Below are 20738 nucleotides of genomic sequence, written 5' to 3'. Positions count from 1 at the left end.
CACCATCGAGAGATTCATGGCCCAGTGGTATTATAGCATTGGTATAACACAGTGGCTGCAAGCAGAGACTCTCAAGCTAGACTGCGTGAATTTGAATTTTGGCTCTGTCATTTATGAGATGTGTGATTTCAGATAATTTACTTGTCCTCCTCTGAAGTCACTTGTCCACTCTGGGAGTGCTTTTTTACTTGCAAGATGATAGTGCTGTTACAATGATAAAATGAGTTAATACATGGAAAGCTATCTGACAGGTGCCTGGCACACAGTAAGTACCACGTATGAGAAGGCTCTTAATATTATTCTCTGTTTGGGCCTCAGTGCTTCCATGTGTAAGTGAGTTGGATCAAATGTGTATAGTATAGACACTAATGTCCCTTTCAGCTCTCCTCTTAGATTTCATGAGTTCTAGTTTAGACTCTGCTTCTAATTTGCTACATCATGTTCGCAAACCATTTAAAATGGAAAAACAGCTATGTGACCTTGAATAGGTTACTTTATGTTTCCGAGCCTCAATGTCCTCACCTATACCTCCTGCTTAACTCTTGTAGGACCCCAAATAGAATAGTTCACACTTCTAAGCTGAAAAATGTTCCTGGTTCCCCAAAACCTGGGCCCCAGATCCGGAGCTGCCATCTCCTTACTCCTGAGCAAGTTGCCCTTGAAAGTAAAGGTCTGAGTAAGGCATTTTTGAGGTTAGCTCCAGCTCTGTGCGGGAGAACTCTGAGAAGACCACCTCCACGAGCACATGGCAGTACTGAGGGCTTCCTCAGGTGGGCTTTAGGGCTGCATCATCCTATTTTTGGATGAGGTCAATTGGCAATTTCTACATCTAATGTAAAGTACTGTACACACTCAGTTCAAGCCTCACTCCCACCCAGGGACTGTCCTTCAGCTCCTTTCAATCAGGGATTCGGGAGCCACTGATGCAGGCAGGCTTCCTGTGAATGTTGACCCGTGCACACCCCAATCTGTTGCACAGCGACTCAGGCAACAATTTCATCAACTATTTTGCCATAGTAAACGGAGTGATCCAGTCTTCCAGTCTCCAATATGTTTCCCCACAAAGCCCATGTCACATGCTTTAGTTTTCTGTTATGGAACACCCACTTCAAAGGGCCAATTTCTGATTTGCTGAGGGTAGTCTAAGCTATGCTGTGATTGCAGATAGGCCCAAGCATGTAATGGCTCAACAGGAAGTCAGTTTGCTTCTCCCCTGTCTCAAGGTCCAGCAGATTGGATAATTCTTCTGGAAGCAGTGATTCAGGAAGCAGAGCTCCTGCTATCCTGTGGTTCTACCATCATCACTGCATGGCCCATAGAGCAGTCTGCGGGTTCTCCATTCCAGTGTGATAAGGAAGGGGGAAGAGAAAGAGCCCAGAGGATAGGTCTGGAAGGGTCGTACATGGCTTTCATCCATAGTGTTCTGTTTGGCCAGAACTCAGTCATACAGTTCCACCTAATACAAAGGAGGCTGGGAATGTAGTCCAGCCGTGTGGCCAAGAAGAAGAAATGGGTTTAGTGAGCATCCTGCCAGTCTCTACTCCTGTTAGCTATTGTCTTGGCTCCACACCCTGCCTCTCCTGCATCCATAATATCTCTAAAATATTTCTATTCTTCTCTGTTTCCAGTATCACCTCCTTTATTTTCTATCCTTTCTTCATTTCTTATAATACCTTCCTTTTTTCTTTTTCTAACCTCTTATTCTTTCAGTTTCCTTTAGACGTTTGCCAGTTATTCTTCTAAAACTCAGACCTGATCCTGTGACTCTCCTCACCCCAACATGTGAGTGTCCCCCATAACTATGCTTACAGAATGAAGCACAGACTCTTTAGCCTGGCACCCACATTCCACTCACCCTGCGCACTCACACACTCGACCTCAGCACTTCCTATGCCAGGTCCTTCTCTTTTCCACGTTAGTGCACGTGGTCTTAAAGCCACATGCCACACCCACCACGGAGCTGTCCTCAAGTTGCCTGGTTGAAAGTGTTCCTTTTCCAACATTCTCATAGTCCTTTGTTTATCTCTGTATTTTATTCTTATGCTATTACTATGTTATATTGTGTTATTCTCATCATTCTTGCTTTATGTGTCCAAGGACAAATATATATTAGCAAAGAGCGGAACCAGTTGGAAAGTTGCAAGTATTCACATGTCTCCATATTGTATAGAGAAGCAAAATTGATATCCTTGTGAATCTTGTCAATGTAAAACTTTATCAGATTAGATTCTTTATGCAATCCTCAGGAGTCAGAAGGAAACATCTCTCCTCTCGCTGGTGGAGGGGAAGGAAACATCCTGTTCTTGTCTAAGAATCCTTTTGTTACTATAAAGCCTTCATTTTTAACACCAGTGTCTGGAATTGTATTAATTAGTCTTAAATTTTAAAATCAAGCTTGTGAGTATAATATGGGAAGGTAAACAAAGAAGAATTGATTTTGCAGTGAAGAAATTTGACAAACACTACCTTACCCAGGTGATTATGGATAACATAGATAGCAATGTCATGTTGATAGTGTATCCATGACACGGGGTGATGAGAATGATACTGTACCTCTGTGGTTTTCCTCCCAAAACAATCCCCCAGGATAATTATGAGAAAAGTATTAGATAAGTCCCAATTGAGAGAGATTGTACAAATATCTGACTATGAATCCTCAAAACTGTCATGGTAATAAAAAACAGGGAAAGTCTGAGAAACTATAACAATCAAGAGGAAACTAAGGAGGCATGGTAACAAACTGGGATTGGATCTTGAGGCCCAGAGAGGACATTAGAAAAGAAAATGAGAAAATCTGAATAAAGAATGGACTCGACATGGGGATGCAAAGTACAGTGTTGGGAATATAGTCAATAATATTGTAATAATTACATGGTGTCAGGTGGGTACTAGACTTATCAGGGTGATTACTTTGTAAGTTATATAAGTGTCTAATCACTATATTATACACCTGAAACTAATATAATATTGTACATCAACTGTAATTGAAAAATAAAATACTGTAAATTTTAAAAAACACTGGACTTAAATTAATAATCATGTATCCACACTGGTTCATTCATTGTGATAAATGTACCATACTAATGTAAGACATTGATAACAGGGGAAACTGGCTGGTTCCCCTGTACTATCATGGTTAATTTTATGTGTCAACTTGGCTAGGCCATGGTACCCAGTTGTTTGGTCAAGCAAAGGTCTAGATGTTTCTATGAAGGTATTTTTTAGATATAATTAACATTAAATCAGTATATTTGAATAAAGCAGATTATCCTCCATAATGTGGGTGGGCCATATCCAATCAGTTGAAAGCCTTAAGAGAAAAGACTAAGGTCCTCTTAACAGAAATCTGAACAAAATATGAACTTAAGTTCATAATTATATATTAACATTGGTTCATTAATTGTGACAAATATACCATACTAGTGTAAGATGTTAATAATAGGGGAAACTGGCTGTGAGGTATATGGGAATTCCCTTTACTATCATTGCAATAATTCTGTAAACCTAGAACTGTTATAAAATTTTTAAAATGTTTAAAAAATCAGACTTGTAGAATTTAGTTTTACTGGCAGAAATATGACTTTGCTTTAAAACAGTGAAATGAGAAGCATATACCATTATATTCCACAAAAGAATATAGAGTCCTGCTGAAATGACACAATGGGTGAAAACTGATTTCTCTTTATTGACTTATACAAAGAAAAAGCCAATGGGTATTTTACAGTGAAAACAATCAAAAGGGAATATGCTGGAAAACTACCCTCTTTTACTTAAAAGGAGTGTGAAATGTGGTTTTAATGGGAATTTTTTTCTTCATTTTTAAATAATTATTCCTCTCTTTCTATCAGCTAGCTCTTTCCTGCCACTTTAATAGACAATAGTGGCAAAAAGAGAGCTAGGAGCAGGGGAATGGGAGGTATTGGAAAGAAAGGTCATTGCTCTCTCTGAAAGGTCATGTTCAGAACACCAGGTCAGTTGAAGATGAAGCCATTCATTCAGAAATATTTATTGTTTGCCTACTATATATGTGCTGCCGAAGCGAGCACTATTGTTTGCCTACTATATACCAGGAAGGTGAGAACTTCTGAAATGAATCATTTACAAATGCTGCTCTCAAGCATCTTATCATCATTCAGGGTTTTAACACACACATACACGCACACAATTTACATAAGTATAGGTTATATAAATCATATCCTTATATAAATCATGTGTGTATAATAAACATGAATATAAAATCATATATAAACATAATATTTATTTCATGTATTTCTATATGTAAATGTAAATTTTATATATATGTGTGTGTGCATGTGTGTGTGTGTGTGTGTGTGTGTATGTATATATATATATATATATATATATATATATATACACCCTGCATAACTCACTCTTTTTTTTTAATCCTCACCAAAGAATATTTGGAGGGAGTGGGAGAGAGAAAAAGAGAGAGAGAGAGAGAGAGAAACATCAATGTTAGAGAGACACACCAATTCGTTGTCTCCTGCAGGCGCCCAGACCAGGGCCCAGGATTCCAGCCTGCAACCTTGGCATGTGCCCCTGGCCAGAATCGAACTCTAGACCCTTCAGTCCTCAGGCTGACGCTCTAACCACTGAACCAAACCAGCTAGGGAAACTCACTGTCTTTCTTTGTCTCCCACAGGCAACTGTTCTGCCGTGTTTAATATGCATCTTGTATGTGTACATTCCTGAAAAAATGTATAGTATTGTTTTGTGGATATATAGCTTACATTTATGTAAATTTGTATATCGTCCCATTTTCCTAGGTTTTTTTGTTTTGTTTTGTTTTTAGTAAGCACTGTTTTAAATATGCATTCTTACTGTTGTGTGAATATATAATCTTTTACTTGTAATTACTACATAATATTCCAAGGTGAGCATCCTGGAATGAAAGAAACACCCTTCTCTGCCGGTCCCATTGTGGTATCTGACACTCTCCGTCCATGACCCGCCTTCTCAAGGAGGGTGTTCACTCACACAGACCTGATCACTTAGGAAAGTTTCCAAAGAAGGATTCTGCGTCATTCCATTAAGAAGACAATATTCTCCAGGGGGAGGGGGAGAGATTAACCAAAGAACTTATATGCATATATGCATAACCCATGGACACAGACAATAATATGGTGAAGGCCTGGGGAAGGTGTGAGAGTGGGGAGGAGGGGTCAATGGAGGAAAATGGGGGACATATGTAATACTTTCAACAATAAAGATAAATTTTTAAAAAGACTATGCTGGCAGCATATTCAAAGTTGTAGTTAGTGCTACTCTAGAAATCCTCTCTGCCTCCTGAGAATATATTATTTCTGGTTCCTATGGAATATTTTTTTCCTTGACTCCAGAAGACTATGTTAACTCCATCCCTAAAATCCCCATAGGGTTTCCGGTCATTAATTATGTTTTAGGGTGCGCACCTGTGGGGAACGTACGGCGACGGGTGTGGGAGAAGGAGCAGAAAGCCTCGTCCTGGCTGTGTCTCGTTGCCTGGGACGTCTCGAGCAGGTCTTAGCCACCTTCTGCAGTTAGAATAGGTCTTAACCACCTTCTGCAGTTAGAATAGGTCTTAACCACCTTCTGCAGTTAGAATAGGTGCTAGAGTCACTCTTCCTGGCTTTGAATAACAGTTCTGCAACTTTCTAGCTATCTAATTTTGGGCAAATTATTAACCTAGGAAATGAGGTAATTAAACCACAGATGATTTCTAGGATGGATTCCAGTTCAACTACCGTTCTATCCATAGATGCTTTCTTGGCTCTGTGCCCTTTGGCATTGTTCTTCTGTCTGGAATGTCCTTTCCCCAGTGTCTTCTCCCTTCAAGTTTCCCTCCAGACAGCATGTTCTCTATAACGCTTTCCCTCAAACTTTGATTTAAATAAAGAATGGAAGAGTGTTAGAGATGGAATAAATGAAAGTCACATAAAATCTTTTCTTTTTTCTTGCTTATTGATGTAATAGATAACTGTTCCAAGTAATACGAGTAATAATGTGTTAGGTGATTATAGCGTATAGGTGAATGAAATGAGTGACATTAATGTTATAAAGTACAGAAGGAATGAACTGGGCATGCCGTGTTATAAGGTACCTGCATTGCATGTGAACCGGTATAGCGTTATTTAAAAGTGGACTTAAATTTGTTATAAATGTATATTGTAAATTGATATGCTAAGAGAGAAGAGAAAATGGAGTTATATAAAATGTTCGGTTAAAACTGGAGAAGGCAGAAAAAGAGAGAAAAAACAAAGAACAAGTAAAATAAACAGAAAATAGTTACAAACATATCAGATATTAAACCAAATATATAAACAATTACACTAAATATGGTCTAAATACAACAATTAAATGACAGAGACTGTCAGACCAGATAAAGAAGAACCAACTATTGGTGTTGTTATAGTAGATCTTTCTCTATCCCTTTACTTTTAACTTATTTGGGATGATTGATCAATCAAGGTTCTCAAGGAGTAGTTTCAAGCTTTCTTTTGCATCAGAATCACATGAGTGGGCTTGTTAAAATGCTGACCCTCAGGTTTCATCTATAGATTCTGATTCTGTAAATGTGGGTTGGGTATTTTTTTATCGAATACATTTGACATGTAATATTATGTAAGTTGGGTTGGGTATGTTTAACAAGCATCCCAGGTGATTCCCATACAGGTGATTCTAGAACCACAAGTTGAAAAGCACTCTAGGCTCAGATGAAGGTGTTAACCTTGGTTGGAGAAAATGCTGCAGGATACGTGTGGATCAGGAGCTGGTGGGGTTTTACCTGGTGGCCTCCTTTCTTTGTGAGGTAAGCAGTAGTATGTTTGGGAACAAGGGACTATTTGTAGTGATAGGGTGCTCAGGAGAAAGCAGTCAGGTTGGAAACAGAAATGGTAGGAATGGAAGAAGATGCTTGCATAGAATAAAGGAGGGGATTTCTGAAGCAGCCCTGATCCTGGAAATCAAAATTGTAAATAAGATGTTATCTCTTCATGAAGGATGGAGAACACAACTGCCATTAGTTTTCTACAGAGCTTAAAAGTAGGGTGGTGGTGGTAGAGAGAAGCCTAAAGAGAAACCAAAAGAAAACAGACTCCCAAAATTATAATTGTGAGGGTCCTGAACATCACCACCTGTTTCTGCTACAAAAGTAGCATGGGGTAAAACACAGAGGTCCTGGAGCTAGCCACCCTTCCTAGTCTCTGCCTTTTAGTTAATCTCTCTATGCCTAGTCTCATTATTTGTAAAATTGAGAAAATAATAGTCTCCACTTCATAGACTCATAGTAAATCCTAAATGAGTTAACATATGTAAAATTATTAGTGCAATGCCTGGTCATGATGACTGGGTTGTTTTCATTATTTGGCTACTATGACCTAAGGCAGTGATTTTCAACATTTTTCATCTCAGGGCACACAGAAACTAATTACTAAAATTCTGTGGCACACTAAAAAATATATTTTTTGCTGATATGAAAAAAAATAGGAATAATTTTGATTCATTCACACAGATAGCTATTGTTATATTGGCTGTTGTCATTTTTTTTTAAATCTTCACCCAAGGATATTTTTTCCATTGCTTTTCAGAGACAGTGAGGGAGAGAGAGAGAGAGATACATCGATGTGAGAGAGACACATCAATTGGTTGCCTCCCACATGCGCCCTGACCAGAGCCAGGGATCACGCCTGTGTGCCTTTGGCCGGAATAAAACCCGGGACGCTTCAGTCTTTGGGTCAGTGCTCTAACCACAGAGCCACATGGACTAGGGTGGCTGTTGTCATTTTTTAAATTTGACAGTCTAAGGGGAAAGAGGTCAGTTCCCCTAATTAATCAGTTATTGCCTGTTTTAAATTTTCTGGCAGCCTACCAGTTGAAATCGCCGAATTAAGGTGCTGTAAATATTTGTGTGCAAAATGCACATACAAATTTATGTGCATTTTTGTAGGAACATAAGTTTTTTTATTTATTTCTCTGGGATAAATACCCAAGAGCGCAATTGTTGGTGGTATGTTTAGTTGCATGTTTACTTTTATAACAGACTGCCAGACTGTTTTCCAGGGTGGCTGCCATTTTACATTGCCACCACCAATGTATGACTGATCTGCATCTTCATCAGCTTTTCAGGTTATCACTATTTTTTATTTTAGCTGCTTTGGTAGGTGTGCAGAAGGACTTCATTGTACTTTTAATTTGCATTCCTCTAGTGGCTAATTATGTTGAAAAGCGTTATATATGGTTATTTGCTTTCTGTATATCTTCTTCAGTGAAATGTCTATTTGTGTCTTTTGCCCATTTTCTAATTGGACTTCTTTATTATTCAGTTTTAAGAGTTCTCTGTATATTCTTATGCTAATTCTATGCCAGATATATGGCTTGCAAATATTTCCTCACAGTGTATACCTTTTCTTTCCATTAGCTTTACAGGGTCTTCCACAAAGAAAAAGTTTTTCATTTTTTTGAAGTCTAATTAAATTGTCCTCTTATGGACTGTGCTACTGGTATCAAGGCTAAGAGCTCAGCCTAGACTTAACTCCCAAAGATTTTGTTTGATTTTTTTCTAACAACTTTGTAATTTTACTTGTTACATTACCCATCATGAATTAATTTTTACAAACGATGTCAGGTTTAGTTTGAGATTTTATTTGTTTACTTGTTTGTTTTTGTCTGTGGATGCACAAGTGCTCTAGCACCATTTGTTGAAAAGATTATTCTTCCTGCATTGAATCGCTTTTGTGTCTTTGTCAAAATCAGTTGGGCATATTTGTGTGGGCCTATTCCTGGGTTCTGCATTCTGTTCTATTGACCTATATGTCTATCCAGCCAGCAATATGACACTGTCTTGATTATTGTAGCTATATTATAAACCTTGATATCAAGTAGAGTGATTCTTTTCCCTTCACTATTTTTTTTCAAGTGTTTTAGCTACTCTATGTATTATGTCTTTCCATAAATTTTAGAATGAGCTTGTCTATGTTCACAGAAAATCTTGCTGGGATTTTGACAAGAATTACATTAAACCTATAGATCAATTTGGAGAGAACTGACATCTTTACTAAGTTGTATCTTCTAACCCATGAACATATTATGTCTCATCATCTCTTTAGGTCTTCTTTGATTTCTTTTATTAAAATTTTGTAATTTTCAGTATTCAGATCCTTTACGTGTTTTGTTATGCATATACAAAATATTTTATTTTTTTAATTTTTTTTTTTTCTATTTTAAAGAGAAAGAAAGGGAGAGAGAGATGGAAATGTCAATGAGAGAGAAACGGATCAGCTGCCACCTGCATGCCCCCCACTGGGGACTGAGCCCATAACCCAGGCATGTGCCCTGACAGGGAATCGAACCAGTGACCTCTTGGTGCACGGAACAACACTCAACCAACTGAGCCACACTGGCTGGACAATATTTTATTTTCTTTAGAGTGATTGTAAATAGTTTTGTGTTTTAATTTTGCTTTCAACATACTCTGTGTTACTATATAAAAACACCCTTTTTCTTTCGACCTATTTATGTCATTGAATGTGAAGCGAGTTTCTTCTCACTTCAAACACCATGTAGTTGGCTTGTGTTTCTTTTTGTTTTTTTTAACTCACTCTGCCCATCTGCCTTTTTAATTGGTCCATTTATACCAATTTACATTTAGGTGATTTTTTATATATTTGAGGTTAGGTATGCAATTTTATTATTTGTTTTCTGGTTTTCCTCTTCTTCTCTTTTCTCACCTTTCTGTGGGTTATTGGAACATTTTTTTATGATTCCATATTAATTTACTTTCAGTGTGCTTGAATATATCTCTTAGTATAAAAAGTTGTTGCTCTGGATATTACAATATGCAGATGTGACTTATCACAGTCTATTGGTATCAACATTTTACCACCTTGAGTGAAGTGTGGAAATATTACCTCTATTTTAGGCTCTTTGCCTGTCCCAATTTTTAATATTATTACCTTGACTATCAGATGTTGTTATGATTTTTTGATTTAGTCATCAAATATGATTGTAAAAACTCACAAGGAGAAAGATGATCTATCATATTGACCCCTATTTTTTACATATTCTGATATTCTACTTTCCTTTTTGAAATTCCAAGTTGTCCTCTGTTATCTTTTCCTTTGTGTTTAAAAAAATCTCCTTTTGCCATTTATTAGCAACAAATTCTCTTAGCTTTTCTTCATCTGAACATACCACTTTTTCCTCATTGTTCTTGAAGGACCTTTCTATATATACAGAATTTGGAGTTGACAGTATTTTTCTTTCAGAACTTGAAAAATGCCATGCCATTTCCTCTGGCACCTATGGTTTCAAATGAGATATCTGCTGTCATCAGAATTAGTGTTCCTCTATAGGTAATATGTTGGTTTTTTTCCCTAGCTGCTTTCAAAAGTTTTTTTGTGTGTTCATTTTTCAGAATTTGATTACAGTAGTTCCTCCTTATTTGTGGTTTCACTTTCTAAGGTTTTGGTTACTCATGATCAACCACTATCCAAAAGTATTAAATGAAAAATTCCACAAGTAAATAATTCATAAGTTTTAAATTGCATGCTGTTCTGAGTAGTGTCATGAAATCTCCCACCGTCCTGCTGTATGCCACCTGAGACGTGAATTGTCACTTTGTCCAGCATATCCGTGCTCTATGTACTACCCACCCGTAATCACTTCGTAGCCATGTTGGTTATCAGATTGCCTGTTGTGGTATTGCAGGGCTTGTGTTCAAGTCAACCTTATTTTACTTAATAATTGCCCCAAAGCACAAGAGTAGTGATATTGGCATTTGGATATGCCAAAGAGGAGCTGTAAAGTGTTTAAGTGAAAAAGTGAAAGTTCTCCACTTAATAATGAAAGAAAAAAAATTGTATGCTGAGATTGCCAAGACCTACAGTAAGAACAAATCTTCTATCTGTAAAATTGCGTAATTTATAAATTAAACATAGTATGTGTGTATAGAAAACACATAGTATATATAAGGTTTGGTAATATTTGTAGTTTCAGGCATATACTGGGGGGGTGTCTTGGAAGGCATCCCTCACAAATAAGGGGAGGCCGCTGTTTGTGTCTTCACATGGATTCCCCTGGAATTATACTTGTGGGCTTCACTCAGCCTCTTAGAACTGTAGGTTGTGACTTTTACCAAATTTGGGAAGTTTTCAGTCATCATTTCTTCCAATACTCAGACCCACTGTCTTTCTCCTCTCCTCTGGGACTTTAATGATACAAATGTAGGAATGTCTCACATGTTCTTGAGACTGTTCATCACCTCCCCCCCCCCCCCGTATCTATTGTCTTTCTGCTGTTTACATCGAGTACATTTTATTGCTTTATCCTCAGCTCACAGATTCTATCCTCTGTCATTTCCATTTTACTACTGAACCCATTTAGGAAGTTTTAAAAATTTGTAGCCCTGGCCAGTGTGGCTTAGATGACTGAGTGTTGTTCCATGCACCAAGAGGTCACCAGTTCAGTTCCTGGTCAGGGCGCATGCCTGGGCTCAGTCCCCAGTAGGGGGCATGCAGGAGGCAGCTGACTGAATTCTCTCTCATCAATGTTTCTCTCTCTGTCTCGCTCTCCCTTCCTCTCTCTTTCAAATCAATAAAAAAATATTTGTTAAAAGTTATACTCTTGTATTTTTCATTTTCATTTAGATCCTTTTTATACATTTTATTTGCTAAAATTTTGATTTATTTGTTTCCAAAAATTGTAAGTGCTTATTGAAGTATTCTTACAATGGCTGCTTTAAAATCCTTCTCAGATAATTTCAGCATGTGATTCATCTCAGTGTTACTTTCAATTAATTGTCTGTCTCTCTGATATATCTCCAAACTGTGGATCCTAACTAGCTGATATCTACTCCAAAACTCTTCTGGCCTGTTCCTTTGAAGCTTCTGGCCCAGTGTAGTGCTGGTTCCCTGGGATAGGTCTCTTCTGAAGGTAAAATATTTTCTACTAGATTCTGAGGTGTAAGACTCATTTGGAGTGTAAGAGCTGTGGTTTCTATTTCCATCATTCCTTGTGAATTCTATTTAATAATCTTTCAATTTGACCTCTCTGGCATTTAAAGGCTTTAACTTTGGAGTATATATTTTTCCACCCCAGTTTTTCCTGTGTGTGTGTGTGTGTGTGTGTGTGTGTCTTGCCTCCAAAAGTATCTTCATTCATCATGCACATTGGGATCTTCAGGAGTCTCTTTTCTAGTCTTTCTCATTCCTAAAGACTTTTTCATTAGGTAGAGAGAACCTTGTTGTTTAGGAGGAATAGGCAATAATTTCATTGTTGCTTGGAAATCGCACCCTACTTCCTACCTGCCTCAAGTTCTTCTGCCCCCAGCTTATTTCTCCCTGAACCAGCTGTCTTTTCCAGAATGAAATTTGGTCTCTTTTGGATGAAATAAAGGGGGCACGACTACTTCCAAAAAGCCATTGTTAAAATGCTCAAAGGCTACAGGATTGTGTGTATAGAGACTTCAGCATTACTAGATGAAGGTTGATAGCTGTTATTTATTGATTTATTGCATTAAGTATGCCTTCTAATAGTGCTTCAGACAATAGCTCCTTGAATCCTCCTCACAATTCTTTCTCCTAGGTATCCCCTTCTATAAAAAATGTAAGTTCTCAAGATCCCACAGCTCAAAGGCATATTAAGGTGTATTCAGAGGACAAGGGAAACAACACACAAATATTCTAAACCTAGAGTAGCTGTGTGTGTTTTTTCTTGGTTTGTTTTTTTGGTTTTATTTTGTTTTATTTTTTGTGGGTTATTTTATTTTTTGTTTTGTTTTGTTTTTGCCCCCAAAGCATGTGCCCTTGAGCTCTACCCAACATAGATGTGCCTTTTAGTAAGACAAAAAGCTATGAAATATATTTCCACTAATGAGTACAAAACATCAGCTTAATTATAATGTCAGGAAAAGAAGAAGATCTGGAGTTAGAAGAACTAGGTTTGGGCCTACATCCATCATTTTTGAATTCTGTAACCTTGAACAAGTAATTTTACCTGCTGCATTACTTTTCTTTTGCTGTGAAACAAATTACCACAAACTTCATGGCTTAAAACAACACACCCAAGCTACAGAACCCACTTGTAGAATAGAACTCTATGGGCTCGACTGGGTTCTCCGCTCAATCATGGCTAAAATCAAGGTGTTGGCTGGTCTGTGGTCTTACACACATTTTCTTGAGAAGAATCTGCTTTCAAGTTCATTCAGGTTGCTGACAAAGTCCAGTTGCTAGCAGCTGTAGGCTTGAGGTCCTTGTTTTCTCGCTAGCTGTCTGCCAGGGGCCACTCTTGCAACTTAGAGGCTGCACACATTCCTGCCCCGATTTTTTAAATAAGCTTTTTGCGATGATCAAATGAGACATTGTATAAAGAGTAGTAATGAATGCGATAGCTGCTTAATGTCCCTGGGCTTCCAGGGCACCCCTCAACCCCCTTACACAGAACCTGTCTAAACCGTAGGCAGTCCAACCAGGAGGGAGGCTCTGCAGAATCTCAGCATGGCTAAGCCCACAGGGACCACTGCCTGTGAATCCAGGATCCCCCCCTTCCTCCCCCGAGCCCTGGGCTGCGGGTACAGGCACTCTCAGGTGTGGGGGGCGCCGGGCGGAAGTGGGGGGGAGGGGTTGGCAGCGTCTGTGCTCGGCCAGCCCCCGCGAGGCCGGTCCCCCCCTCTGCGTATCGTGCAAGTGGAGCCTCCCAGCCTGCGCCCCCTGGTTCCAGCGCTCCTGACGCAGTCGGGCTCCGGGAGCATTCCTCTCGGAACCTGCGCCGCGCCGGTCCTGCCCCCGCGCTCGGTTGCCGCCTCAGGTAAGCGACGGGTGCCGCGGCCGCAGACACCGCCAGCGCCGCCGGGCAAGGAGCGGACTTGCCCGCGCGCATACTTGGTGACCCTTTCCGTGGGCACCCGAGCGCGAGGGTAGCGGGCGGACCTGCCTGGGTTGTTGCGGGTGGGAAGTGGCGGGCGCCCTCCCTGGGTGACGCGGAGGCAGTCCCTGCGGCCGTGGGTATCTGGGCACCGCGGACCCAGCATCCCGGCGCCTGGGGGTTCCCTGGCCGCCCCCTTGCCGCCCCCATGGCTATACCCTGGATCGCGGCGCCCGCAGCGGCGAACCCTTGCCCGCGGTGACCGAAGGGTACCAAGAGACGCGGCAATTTTTCATGCCCAAGGAAAAGAGCCCAAGAAGGGCGAATTCAGGGGGGAATGGGTTTTGATAACCCGCTCGGATGTGTGCGTGTGAAGGGCTGGGAAGCCGTCCGTGTTTACAGCGTCTGGTTCTGCAGTGAGAGTGGAGCCGTGTTTTGCGAAAGAAAAGAACGCGCGTGCAGCCGCGGGTAAGGAGGTGTCCTTGCTGGAGGTGCCGCGCCAGCCGCCCCGCGGGCACCGGTCTCCGCCGCGCGCCAGGCGCAGCCCGAGAGGACGGAGGGCGCGGGGCTGGGGAGCGAGCCGGGGCCCTGCGGGGCGCCCCCGGGCCGACCTTCCAGGCTGCAAGCCCCGTCTCTGAACCTCCCTCTCTCCCCCCGTTAGGCTTCGCCTCCTTCGGGCTCAGCGCCAGCGAAGTTGCGCACGTCTCTCCGCGCCAGTTCCCCACGATGGGCAACTCCTGCTTCGGCCTCAAGGAAAAGCTGCTGCAGCGGCTGCGCCCCCTGCCCACCCTGCTCATCGTCCGCACCATCATGCCCCAGAGGAAGCCCAAAGATCTCTGCGTGGTGATCCTCGGCTCCCCGGACGTGGGCAAGAGTTCCCTGGTGAAGAGATGGGTGCGCGGCAACTTCCGCGAGAAGTACGTGCCAACTATGGAAGACACGTACCACCAGGTGCCCGGCGGCACTCTCAGCATGAGCACCACGCTGCACATCACCGACACGGCCGGCGGGCACCGCTACCCGGGCTTGCAGCGCCTGGCCATCTCCAGGGGCCAGGCCTTCGTGCTGGTCTACTCGGTCACCAGGAAGCAAACGCTGGAAGAGCTGAAGCCCTTCTACGAGCTGATCCGCGAGATCAAAGGGAGAAACCTGGGTAAGTACCCCATCGTGCTGGTGGGCAACAAGTGCGACGACATCCGCCGCCGCGAGCTGAGCGCCACCGACGCCGTGGCCTTCGCCATGGAGTGGAATTGCACCTACCTGGAGACCTCGGCCAAGATGGATATCAACGTGCAGGAGCTGTTCCACGTGCTGCTGAACCCCGAGGAGAAGAAGCCCGCCGCCAGTGCCCAGCCTGCCCAGAAGAAATCGCAGATGCCCAAGATCGTGGAGAAGCTGCTGGGCAAGTGCATCATCATGTAAACCCTGGATCCTGGCAGCCCGGCCCCCTCCCGGGGCGCGGAGAGAACCTGGACCGATGCTAGTGCCGCGCGTCACCCCTACTGTCCGTGCTGTAGTTGCGGTTGTAACAGCTAGACGTCAGTATGTGTTCCTTGTCAGTTAGTCATGTGTCTTTTTTCCCCAGGCGAGGAAATGCAAATTGTTACAACATTCGGTATTGGAGGATGGGGGGGGGAAAGGAAACTAAGTCTTGATGGACTTTGGAGATGAATGTTTGGAAAAGAGAATGAAAAGTAGCAAAAGAATGAATTGAAAGATGTCACTGCCCTTCTTGTAACCCTGTGTTATATGTATTAATTGTTAAACATCTCAAGTTCTGTAAACGTCCAATCAAACCTTCCCCTTGTGTACTTAGTGAAATGTGTTTTTGCAACAAAAGCTTTGCTAACTGACTCTGAGACAGATACACTAAATGAGAGAAATAAATGACTATTCTATAGCTGTGCATTGGGGGTAGGGGCAGAGAAAATTTATGAAAGTGGAACTTGCTTACTAAAGGTGCACCAGTTTCTTATGTCATTTAAAAATGTTTGGAGAGTCCACATAGCAGTTTATAAAAAGTATAATAGTTCCGTGACTTAATAAAGCTTTTCCTGCATGCAATCAGCTGTGATAATTTTTTTCCACTTGACAAAAAATAAAATTATGTATGACATTAAAATTTCAACCACATCTGGGGAAAGTTTTTAATAAAAATTTCACACATGGACACCCCTGCCCTCTTGAAAGTAGCCAATGTGGGGAGGGGGTGGTAAGGGGTCACTGCAATGCAGAGCTGGTTTGTATCCACAGCTTTTCTGGACTCACATCAGAAAAACTCCAGGGGTCCTTGGAGACGAGGCTCACTCTGCTGCTGTCTTGGAGGTACTGGTGAAAAGCAAACCCCAGCCTTTGGGTGCCTCAAACGTCTTCCCTAAAGAAATATTGGAGATAGGGGGGATAGAAGGTAAGGAGAGAAATGGCTGGGATTTGAATGAGAAAGTCCTTCTTAAGGCAAGTTTTGAAAAAGATTAATTTTCTATTTGAACATAATTTTTGAGTGAGAGACTGTATATGTATACATGTCCTTGCTTTTGAATGTTTGGGTCTTTTTTTTTTCCAATTGGGGGAAGAAGGGGGAGGCTCTCAATCTGGTGATTTTTCCCCCCCTAAAATATTGGGCAAATATTGAACAATTGATGTGTTTTAAAAATGGTTTCATATATAGCATGATTTTCAGGGAACACACACACACTGTTGAGAAAGAACCATAAACATCTATTTCATAATAGTACAAAGTTTTGAGCTTAGAAAACCCACTCAGTGACTCATTTTAAATAGTCAATTATTTAAGATTTTCCTTTTTTACTTTCAGAGCAATTATTCTGAACCACTAGAAATACTTAAGTGGTTTTACCACATTGCTTTTTATGTATGCTATTCTAAAAAAAATGTTCTTAACTAAAGTGTCTAGTGGAGTTATTCCATTTCTAAAAGAAAAAAACTATCTTGGCTATTTTTCAGAATTCTCCTTGGGAAAATGTATTGCATTCATTGTTGCTTCTTATAGATGAACAAGGGATTACTAAGTAGCAAATACTACCCTTTCGAAATGGGAGGACGTGTTTTTAATGTTGCAGTAATACATAGTACAAAATATTTTTAAGATTATAACATATTTATATAGTCTACATGCCAGTGTTTCTACATTATATCGGAGCAAATATTTATCAATTCTTTCCACATGCTGATGTTCTACATTATATTACTTAATCCTTACAACAATGAAGTGGATACTGTTTTGCCCATTTTGCAGATGGAAACACCGATAAAGGTCACAAAACCAGTAAGTGGCAGGGCCAGTCGTTGAAGCCAGGTGCTCTGCTCCTGTCAGTGCTCTGCGGCATGATGGTGTACTTTCTCCCCAAGATGACCAGGCAAGGACAAGTAGCTGACTTTTCTGTTCTCTATATTATAAGGATGTGGGAAAGAAAGCTTCCTCAGAGCTCCTCTAGAATCCAAATGGGAGGTTAAGAAGCAAATCAGCAATTACAACATGCGTGGGGTCGGGGGTGTTAAAAAGAGGGAAGAGAATCACTGGACGCGGGGCACTGGAGGACATTTATTTCCCCAAAGAGATGGCATGGCTTGAATCTTTTATGCCTCGTAGGAGTTGGTTTAAGGGAAATTGGTGTGGGGAGGGGCAGGAGGGGATGACATTTTTAGGAGAACAGAGCAGTGTGAAAGAAGGTCTGGACAAAGTGTGGGGTCTAAGAGATCACGGCATGTTTCCAGAAATGGATGGAGCAAACTGTGGAAGATGAGCCTGCAAATTAGAGTTAAGAATTCATCCTCTAGAGGTAAACAGGGAATTACTAAAGGTTTGAAGCCGATTTGATCGTATTTGCATTAAAAAGGGATCACTGGGGAGCTTCTGTAAGAGGTACTGGAAAGAGGCAGGTAGACAAATTTAAAAACAATTAGAATAGTCCAGGGAACCCGGTTTTGAGTAAACGCTCTAGGCATTGCCAGAAGGGATGGATCTGAGAACGAGTTAGTAGGGAAAATATCCAGAGCTAGTGATGGGTTGGAGTTTGAAAGAGAGGAAGAAACTAACGGAAATGACTTTCTTTCTTTCTTTCTTTCTTTCTTTCTTTCTTTCTTTCTTTCTTTCTTTCTTTCTTTCTTTCTTTCTTTCTTTCTTTCTTTCTTTCTTTCTCTCTCTCTCTCTCTCTCTCTCTCCCTCCCTCCCTCCCTCCCTCCCTCCCTCCCTCCCTCCCTCCCTCCCTCCCTCCCTCCTTCCTTCCTTCCTTCCTTCCTTCCTTCCTTCCTTCCTTCCTTCCTTTCCTTTCTCTCTCTGTCTCTCTGTCTCTCTCTCTCTCTCTCTCTCTCTTTCTTTCTTTCTTTCTTTCTTTCTTTTTGAATGTTTTTATTTATCCAGAGAGAGGAAGGGAGGAGAGATAGAAACATCAATGGTGAGAGTCATTGATCAGCTGCCTCCTGCACACCCCCTACTGGGGATCGAGCCCGAAACCCAGGCATGTGCCCTGACCAGTAATCGAACTTTGACCTCCTGGTTCATGGGTCGATGCTCAAGCCTGAGCCACGCTGGCTGGGCAGAAATGACATGTTTCTGAGTGGGATTCCTGAGTATGTTAGGGGGCCATTAATCAAGTTCAGTAAGGCAGAAAGGAGCCAATTTGGGGGAACATCTATTTGCACACGCACATGAGATGATATTACATTTTGGGTAACAGTTGCCAGGATAGTCGAGTGGACGTTTCCAGTGGGAACTAGATGGGGATTAGGGACTGGAGAGAAAGCGTTATGAGTTTTTAACCCCTAGCTGGTGGTAAGGCTGCGGAGGGAGAAAAGAAGAGGCAAGATCGAAGGACTTAGCTAGGATGGGGCTCCTGGGGAGCACAAAGCTTAGAAAGCTACAGACCCAGAGGAAGCTGAAGAACACTGAGAAGTGACCAAAAGATAGGCGGGAACTCACAATGTGCAGTAATAGATGCTGGGGGAGAAATGAGTATCAAGAAGTATGTACTCTATCACAGAAAAAAAAAATTAGCGAGTAAAATAAGCATTAGAAAGTGCTGCTTAGATTTAGTACTTAGGAGATTTCTGGATCCAGCCAAGATAAAGAAGCCTCATTCCTCTCAGGTATTCTTCTTACAACTAAAATAACCCCAGACGTAACACGACAAACAAGCAAAGGAAAACACTTAACAGTGGAAAGAAGTGCAGTGTCTAGGAACCTCAGGAGGTGAGGAATGACGTGACGGTCATTTCCCTGAGTTTCCTTACTGTTGCTCACACACCCAGGACAGGACACTGCAGAAACCTCCAGGTTAGAACTGCCAACACCCCTACTCCCACCGCCCTGGGTCTCGGCTATAATAAAAAAATCTGGGATAAGATCATCTCTTAAATAAAAGATATTGTTTAAAAATAATTTGTGTTTCTTTTTACCTTTTAAAATGTGGCTACCAGAAAATTTTAAATTATATCTGTGGCTCATGTTTGTGGCTCACTTTATGTTCCAATGTGACGGTGCTGATGTGGCTGCCAGAACTAACTTCTAATTTGAGTTTGATTATTTACATTAGCCAGGATCAACAATCAAGTGTTGGAAAATGTCAGCATGTATTTAAAATAATGGTTGTCAGATGTCTAAGTAACCTCACAAAATTCAAGATTAACAGCAGTGTAACAAAATCCACTGAGAGGTATGTTTGCATATAAATGAATTCGAATATTGCATCTATAAGCTACATCTATAAACCTGGGTCCACAGGCCCAGAGCTTGGAAAAATAAATATGTCAGGCAACGAATTCAGGGAGTTGGTAAAGATTAAAATAAATGAAAACTGAAAATATGCCCAGTGCGTTGATATGATGTTTTCCCAGGCAACTGATACTGACAAACCTGCCTTCTGTTTGACAATATAAAATTTAAAAAATGGAGGCAAGAAACCTGATGTGGAGATAAAGGCAGTTTTGTAATATGAAATTCAATAAATTTAAGTCTTTGACACCAGTATTGTATATGTGGGTGCGTTCATAGCTGCTCATCCGTTTTGCCGTCCAGGTTATTAAACTCGGCCGAGAAGAGCTCTCACAAACTCAGAACAGCATTAGAATCCCCCATGTTCTGCCTCCAAATTTCCTTTTCCAGTCCTCTCTCTGAGCACATCGCACCCCGCATCCTTTCTCCAACCAGCCTGGACAATTTGCTGTTTCCCCAAGCATCCTATGTGGTTGTTCCTTAGCTGTTCTCTCACACAAGGTAACTTTTCTTTCATTTTCTGCCTAGCAAAATTGTATTCACCCTTTAATACCCAGCCCAAATACCGAATACCACACCCATTGAAGGCTTCCCTGTTTTTCAGTAACTATTCACAAATGTTTTTAAGAGCTGGCAATAGGCTGACCCTGTAAGAAGCTTGTAATCTAACAAGGCAAATGAGAAAGAAAATTACAAAGCACAGCAGAGATGGGTCCATTCTCCACTCTGCTATCATCTTGATTCTGACAAATGTGCACAGCTATGCGGACAAAGACGTGTGTGAATCTCATCTCTGCAACTTATTGTGTGTCTGTGGGGCAAGGGCTGAAGTTTTCTGGACATTGTTATCCTCAAATGAAAAATAGGGGTGATAATAATAGCTTCTACCCAGGATGGTTGCATCTGAAAAGGTTAATACACATGGAGTATGTGGAGTATGTAGAATAGTGTCTCCACATTATAAGCGACCAAAAATATCAGCTATTGCTATTATTAACAAAAAACTGGAAATTACCTAAATGACTATCCACATGGGCCAAAGTATATTAAATAATGAGGTGATATGGACCAACACACCATATCCCAAGATTTATTTTAAATTCATTCCCATTTGAGGTTCAGTGTGTGTGTGTGTGTGTGTGTGCATGTG

The 20738-nt window shown here is 41.2% G+C and overlaps 1 protein-coding gene across 2 annotated transcripts in view; it reads left to right on the top strand.

Annotated features, from left to right (window-relative positions):
- WLS (Wnt ligand secretion mediator) overlaps positions 1-15977 on the top strand; it is a 133612-nt gene extending 117635 nt beyond the window's left edge. For both annotated transcript variants that reach the window (XM_081144444.1, XM_081144445.1), the window contains exon 12: positions 14519-15977. In XM_081144444.1, coding sequence (XP_081000570.1) covers positions 14519-15279 — 761 coding nt within the window. In that variant the 3' untranslated portion in view covers positions 15280-15977. The remainder of the gene's footprint in view (positions 1-14518) is intronic.
- Positions 15978-20738: the final 4761 nt, after the last annotated feature.

Source organism: Miniopterus schreibersii (genome assembly GCF_964146895.1).
Source record: "Miniopterus schreibersii genome assembly, chromosome: 8".
In the NCBI taxonomy this organism is placed as follows: domain Eukaryota; kingdom Metazoa; phylum Chordata; class Mammalia; order Chiroptera; family Miniopteridae; genus Miniopterus; species Miniopterus schreibersii.
This window is presented reverse-complemented; position numbering and strand designations above follow the sequence as displayed.